At 43.0% G+C, this 7,363-nt stretch overlaps 1 protein-coding gene across 1 annotated transcript in view; it reads left to right on the forward strand.

Moving 5' to 3' along the window:
- The window catches only part of TET2 (tet methylcytosine dioxygenase 2), a 68,627-nt gene extending 62,983 nt beyond the window's left edge, over positions 1 to 5,644 (forward strand). The window contains exons 9-10 of the mRNA XM_081924759.1: positions 185 to 545; positions 2,814 to 5,644. Coding sequence (XP_081780885.1) covers positions 185 to 545; positions 2,814 to 4,186 — 1,734 coding nt within the window. The 3' untranslated portion in view covers positions 4,187 to 5,644. The remainder of the gene's footprint in view (positions 1 to 184; positions 546 to 2,813) is intronic.
- Positions 5,645 to 7,363: the final 1,719 nt, after the last annotated feature.

Below are 7,363 nucleotides of genomic sequence, written 5' to 3' on the forward strand. Positions count from 1 at the left end.
GACTGCTATTGTGGCCCCCACTCTCTCAGTCTAACCTGCTTCACAGAGCTGTTGAGAGAATGCCACCTTGCCCTTGTTGCAGAAAAGATGGGATAATAAAGCAAATAAGCCCATTAGAGACACATGCCATGCGACAGACCTTTGTGTTCTTGTCATGCTAAGAGGGCATTCCTTGTTTTAACAGGTTTGTACGCTCACCAGAGAAGACAATCGTGAAATTGGCCAGACGCCCGAAGATGAGCAATTGCATGTGCTCCCTTTGTACAAAATCTCCAACGTGGACGAGTTTGGAAGTGCAGAAGGTCAGGAAGAGAAAAAACGGAACGGCAGCATTCAGGTCCTTAGCTCCTTCCGGAGAAAAGTAAGGATGCTTTCGGAGCCAGTTAAGACTTGCCGGCAAAAAAAGTTGGAAGCTAAGAAAGCAGCCACAGAGAAGCTTGCTGCTATGGATAATGGGTCTAGCAAACACGAGAGAGAGAAGTCAAACGCAGCACGCCAAAAGCAGGCCATCTCAGAAGCATCGGGTCATGCAAAGCAGTTAGCAGGTATGGTTTGTAATGAGTACGCACCATGGGTCATGGTTCTGTTTCCTGTGCTGTTTGTATTATTTATACTCAAGATAAGGGTGAGGCAGGTTAGGTGGCAGGCAGTGCATGTGTTCAGCTTTTAGTGTCTTCTATAGGTCAGTGAACAACTTCAGAATATATGTAGATGACGTTTCAGTTACTTAAGGTATTCGTATACAGCCTTTCCTTACACCAAAGCGGTGTTTGGTTCAAGCTATAGACCTCAACCCATAGTTTTTTGAACATACTTGATTATACCAATTCAGGCAATGTGTCCCTCTCCATCGCCCAATAATGCCTGCTTTGACTGGCCGCAGCTTTTCTGAAGCATTCACCTGATGTGCAGATGGAGGCAGCCAATGGCCACCCAGCAATTCCATTGCCTTTTCCTTGATAAAGCACATGAAAAGTATGTTAGAAGTAAATAATTCAAGACTTTATTTAGGGCCAATCTTACTGTGATATTATATATATGTGTGTGTGTGTGTGTATATATACACACACACACACACACACACACACACACACATCTAATGGGAGCTTTCATTCCTATGTAAGTAGCGTCATTTGAGAGGGAAGCTTTTAAGGTTTATGTTGTCCATCCCCACCTATTACAGCTACCCTGGGTGCCATTTACAAATATCTAATGTGCACAGAAGGAGGGAGAATAGCAATAAGGCATTTAACATATCTGGGTTGGCCCTTAGGCTTCTATCCGAATGGTTCTCTTGAATAAGTATGAAGACTGAACAACCTCTTAGTGCGCAGAAATGCCCTTACAGCCTTCAGGGTTCCTATTTTTTTTCTGTGGGCAAACAAGACATAAGCTGCAAAAAGCTGTGTGTATACAATCTCCTAAGGATGTTCTTTCCCTAGTCATGTCAAGCACGGAGAAATACAAACAGTGCGTTCTTGTTGTTTAACTTTTCCTTGCTTACTTTCTTACTCTCACAAGACAAACTGTACTTAACAACTTGTTAGGCAAGAGGGTTTGGGGTGGTTGTGTTGCACTTACATTGTGGAGGTCACAGACAGTTCATTCCAGAGGAAAGCAAGCAGTGGGGCTTTCTTTCTGTCCTGCAGCCTCCTTGAGTCCTTGAAAACCACCTCTGAGAACTGGGAGATGGAGGGCCCAAGCACTACCTGCAGGCTTTATATAAGCATCCAGTTGGCCATTGTGGGAACAGGATGTTGGGATAGATCAGGGGTAGGCAGCCTAAGGTCCGCGGGCCAGATGCGGCCCAATCGCCTTCTAAATCCAGCCCATGGATGGTCCAGGAATCAGCATGTTTTTACATGAATAGAATGTGTCCTTATAATTAAAATGCATCTCTGGGTTATTTGTAGGGCCTGCCTGGTGTTTTTACATGAGTAGAATGTGTGTTTTTATTTAAAATGCATCTCTGGGTTATTTGTGGGGCATAGGAATGTGTTCATTCCCCCCACCACCACCACATGGTCTGAGGGATGGTGGACCGGCCCATGGCTGAAAAAGGTTGCTGACCCCTGGGATAGATGGCGTGACCTGGCAAGGGGTGATCTTATGTTACATTCTTATGGCTGTGCAGGGAAGAGGCAGCATCCCTGTTTTCTCTTCAATAGATGGAAAAGGCACAGAAAAGGGTAGCCAAAATTATCAAGGGTCTGGAACAACTTACCTATGAGAAAAGGTTGCTCATTTAGGGAAAGTTTGGGCTTAGAAAGAAAGCAAGGAAAGAAAGAAAGTCAAGATTATAAGTGGTGTAGAGAAAATGACTAGGGAGATCTTTTCCCACTCTCATAATGCTAGAATCCAGGGTGAGAGCAGCCTAGCTGGCAATGCGTGCACAGCCTTAGATACACTGATAAGGCTATCAGTTGCTCCTGGTCACAATGGTGAAATGTTATCTCCAGTATCCGAGACAGCATGCGCCTCTAGAATAACAGGCACCGAAGAGCACAAGTAGGAGAATGCTTTTGTCTCCTTATTCTGCTTGTGCGATTTCCATGGGCATCTCATTGGCCACCGTGAGAACAAAATATTGGAGCAGATGGGCCTTTGGACTGACCCGTGGTGGTATTACTTATGTTCTTAATAGCAGGGGAGAACTCTCCTGTGCTGAGCTGCACCAACCTCTTTGAGGGGTTGGAGTAGCAGTGCCTCTCCTAATGCACAAGAAGGCAGAAAACGATTCCCGTACCTGTGATAATTGGTGTTCTTACCTCCTAAAGCTATTTCTTCCTCTATCTCTCTTTCCCCTTCCACAGATCTGTTACGTCTTTCAGGACCAGCCATGACACAGCAGAAGCTCTACCAACATCCGCACCATGCCCTCCCTACTAAACCTCAGTCAAACCACATCAACTCATACACTGCTTCAGGTCCCGCAAACCTCTACATGGGTTTGCCAAATCCAGCCAATCCCTATCCAAACTCTTCACATGCCTCAGATCCTTATGGTGGGTCCAGCTCCATGAATATCTACCCAACGTCTTCGCAACCTGCAGGAGCCTATTTGAATTCTCCTGGTCTCATGAATCCCTATTCTGTACACTTGGGTCAAAATAACCAATATCCCCATTATCAATGCAATGGAAACTTGCCTCTGGAGAACTGTTCCTCCTACTACAACTCCTATTCGTCTCAGCCTCAGCATATGGACTTGTTTAGGTATCAGAGCCAAGACTCTCTATCTAAGCTAAGTCTACCTCCAATTCATACATTATATCAGCATAGGTTTGGAAACAACCAGAACTTTGGGCCCAGGTACTTGAATTATGGAAACCAAAATGTGCAGGTAGATGCTCTCAACAGTTGCACAATTAGACCAAATATTCAGCATGCAGGTTCCTTCCCTCCTTACCCCACACATGAGGCTGATGGTCCTTTTATGGACATCGCCTCTAGACTGAAATCAAATCTAAATAATCCAAGTGTGGACTACATGAATAAAAATGGCGACCATCTCTACCCCCCTCCACACTTAACACATGACTACCACCCTGCTGCGGGTATGTTCAGTGGCCCTGCTCATCCACTCCACCTCCAGAACAAGAATAACCAAAATGGGTTGTCAAACATGCTTCCAGGTCTTAACCACAATCGGACTGCTTCCCAAGAAGGCGCAAATAAAACTGAGGTGCTCCCGCCAGAAGATCCCGATGGCGTCTGGTCAGACAACGAGCAGAGCTTTCTGGATCCAGATATAGGTGGCGTGGCGGTCGCCCCCTCGCACGGGTCAATTCTCATAGAATGCGCAAAACGTGAGCTCCACGCGACGACCCCGCTGAAGAACCCTAACAGGAACCACCCCACAAGGATATCGCTCGTCTTCTACCAGCACAAAAGCATGAACGAGCCAAAGCACGGCCTAGCTTTGTGGGAGGCCAAGATGGCGGAGAAGGCGAGGGAGAAAGAGGAGGACTGCGAAAAGTACGGTCCGGATTATGTGCCTCAGAAAGTGCATGGCAAGAAAGTGAAGCGGGAGCCGGCTGAACTGAATGAGAATTTGGAGCCAACCTACATGCGTTTCATCAGGTCTCTTGCACAAAGGACTATGTCTCTCACCACAAACTCCACGGTTACCACATCTCCATATGCCTTTACACGGGTTACAGGGCCTTACAACAGATATATATAAACATCAGATCTTCGTTCATTACCTCATCTGTTTTTTGTTTTTGTTTATGTTGGTAGGTAGTCGTTCTTTTTAGGCTGGAGACAAGGGAAAAGGGCAAGAGACAGTATTTTTTTTTTCCTTTTCTTTTTAACTTGTCAATGGGAAAACCTCCTTGTACCAGCAAAAGAGGTAACATTGCCAACACATCCATTTGGTAACTGGTCACAGGTAACACGTTAACAACTAAAAACCAAAGCACCCTATGCAAATTTAACGTTGAAATACTGGCTTGACTACTTACTGGAAGACAGAGAATCTGTATGCATAACCTTTAAAATTTTTACATCTGTGACCATTTAAATGAAAGCAAGTTAGTTAAGAGAAGTTTGTTTTTAAAGTAAAAAATACTGTAGTATTTCAGTAGCAAAAATTTTAAATTACCAACTGGTGCTGAATCTATGATGTGCTGAAATACTGGAAATGCAGCTTCTTAACATGCAGGGGTTTGTTTGTTGCTGTAATCTTAATCTTGACTTGATTTTTATTAATCAGGATAGCGACATATATTACATAAAGAATACGAAGCAAAACACTGAATTTGTTTGGCTATTCTAAAACATGGTGCTATGTATAAGAATGGTGTCTAATGCAGCAGCTGAACAGTTTTAATGCCTTTTATAACCATGAAAACGTTAAAAAGTATGCTGTGCTCTCCTTAAACAGCAAACAGGACCTTTTTATTTTTGTGTTTGTATCCAAATTGTATTTGTTTGTAATCTGGTGCTTCAAAGAAAAAACACCCAGTTTTTAAAATATGGGAAATTGTGCTCAGGCAGGACCAAGATCCAGCAAAGCTTATATATGAGCAGTAGGGTGACTTTGTGTGAAGCTCTCTGGAGCTTTTCATTATGGTTGGTTGCATGGGCAAAGAAGCAAAAGCAATATTTTAAACTGAACAGCAGTCTTCCTTTTCAGCAATGGAAGTTTCAAAGACAGCATCCAAACAGCAGCCTGTTTGGGACATAACACTAAGACATTGTTTACTGTACATGAATGAGCAGAATCAAGCCTTGGGTTTGCATGCTCTTCTCCTCCATGGGTATAGCCAGTGGGGCCCCTGCTCACCCCACCCCCAAATCAAGTACAGTGGTACCTTGGTTGTCAAACTTAATCTGTTCTGGGAGTTCCTTCGACTCCCAGAATGGTTCAAAAACCAAGGCATAGCTTCCGATCAGCTGAAGAAACTTCCTGCACTCAGTCTGAAGCTGTGGAAGCCCCATCAAACGTTCAGCTTCCAAAAAATGTTTGCAAACCGCAACACTCACTTCCGGGTTTGCGGTATCCGGGAGCCAAAATATCTGAGTACCAAGGCGTTTGACAACCAAGGTACGACTGTAAATAATACTTAACTCAAAGTAGAAAGAATCAGAATATTTGAAATTGAAATGCTCACTGAGGTGCCACTATCTCCCTCCTTAGCGAGCGTTTCCCTAGAAAAAGTTAGTGCCGGCTTTTGTTACAGTTATGCATGTAGCATATCATTTCAGCCATTCTCTACAAAACATCAGAATTTAGAATACTACTGGAGTGTGTCTAACTGGCTATCTCTCTTGCTTAGCTATACACCACTTGTATCATAGAGCGGTCATTCAGTACCTTGCAGAAAATAAAGACCTGGCTAATGTCAGGGAAGCATCTCAATGGGCTAGTTTACTGAGTGAAAAAGGAGGAATTTGAGAAGGGAGTGCTGAACAGATTTTCAGCAAATCCAATAAAACTTGTTTGAGTTTAGATTTTTTAAAAATAAATTAAGATGAAGAAAGGCATTTTTTTTGTAATTTTGCTAAATATACTTGTTAACTGCATGGAAGGTACTCCCTGGTGTTAATATTTTATTTAACTTCCTCGTTTTCAAATGACCGTGAAGATTTTGACAGATTTTTCTGAGCACTCAGGGTCAAAAGAAATTTAATCCTCAGTGGTAACAATCCTAGACTTCCCTGTTTGAACCCTGTGGGGAAACGGCAGTAAAAAAATTCCAGAAAGCCTCTGGTTGGGTGCAAATTTATTTCCCATGAGCTTTATGGTTGTTTGGGACTGCAGTCAGAATTGCTACCTGTGAGCAGTTCACTAAGGCTACTTTAGATGCTATATGGGTAGGGTTATGTTATCAGTGCAGTACCACAGCACTGGAACATGCCATGTTGCTCCCTCAGACACTGTGAGAATGGGATGCTGAAAAATGTGGCCCATTGACTTGATTTCACAGGCTCTTATGTTTCTGTGTTCTTAGTTCTCACTTTTAATACCTAGCCCATCCCTTCCTCTGGCTTGCTATATTTCTGCTGGAAATATTGGATTTTAAAAATATTTTCTTGGTGGTGCTATGCTTCAGCAAGGAGACTTACAATCTATTGTGCAGAGACAGAATAGCATACTGCTGACTAAAGTAAATAGTGTGATAAAGGCAAAAATCAAGGGTTTGGGTCATCTAGAAAGACCCCTCAGCCCAAAAGCCCTTAGGCTGCCTGCCCATATAAGCTCTGTTGGATCTCATTTGAATGCATCCATCAAGTTAAGGCCTGATTAAGGAGAAAAAATGTGTGGGGTTGTTTTGTTTAATTTAATGGTGCTTGAAAAGTACTTTGTCTGCCTGAAGCATTGGCAAACACCACTGGGGTACTAAAACATGTTAGAAGCTTATTTTATCTTTGGGGCAAATCCATGTAAAAGAGCCCCAATACTATGCTTTTTCAAAAATAAAAATGGGAGGGGCAATTTCAATCTTGAGAAGTAGCAGGGGAGAGTGATTATCCCTTTCCCTGCAGCATCCTTTTCCTCCCCCCCTCCTAAAAATAGGGGTTGAGACTATGTAGATAAACCTCTTACTTAAACATCTACTGGTGTACAAGAGGAACATCTGCTTTTAAAGGCAGAATCACACTTGGGTTGAATGGATGCAAGGCATTGCCTTTACAACACACTCTGCCCCCCCCCCCAATCTTCCAATTCCTTGGTGCTCATCTTACACAGCTGTACTGTGAACATGTTTTTCCTTACCATTATGATGACGAGTGTATCCCTCAAATCGTATATACATTTTGTTTTTGTTTAATATTAGCTTCGGATAATTAACAGCATGGGTTAGACTTGATAATTGTGTAGTTTAGTCTACTTTTTTTTTTTAAAGGATCCATA

The sequence above is a fragment of the Podarcis melisellensis genome (genome assembly GCF_964234715.1).
Source record: "Podarcis melisellensis genome assembly, chromosome: 9".
Taxonomy (NCBI): Eukaryota; Metazoa; Chordata; class Lepidosauria; order Squamata; family Lacertidae; genus Podarcis; species Podarcis melisellensis.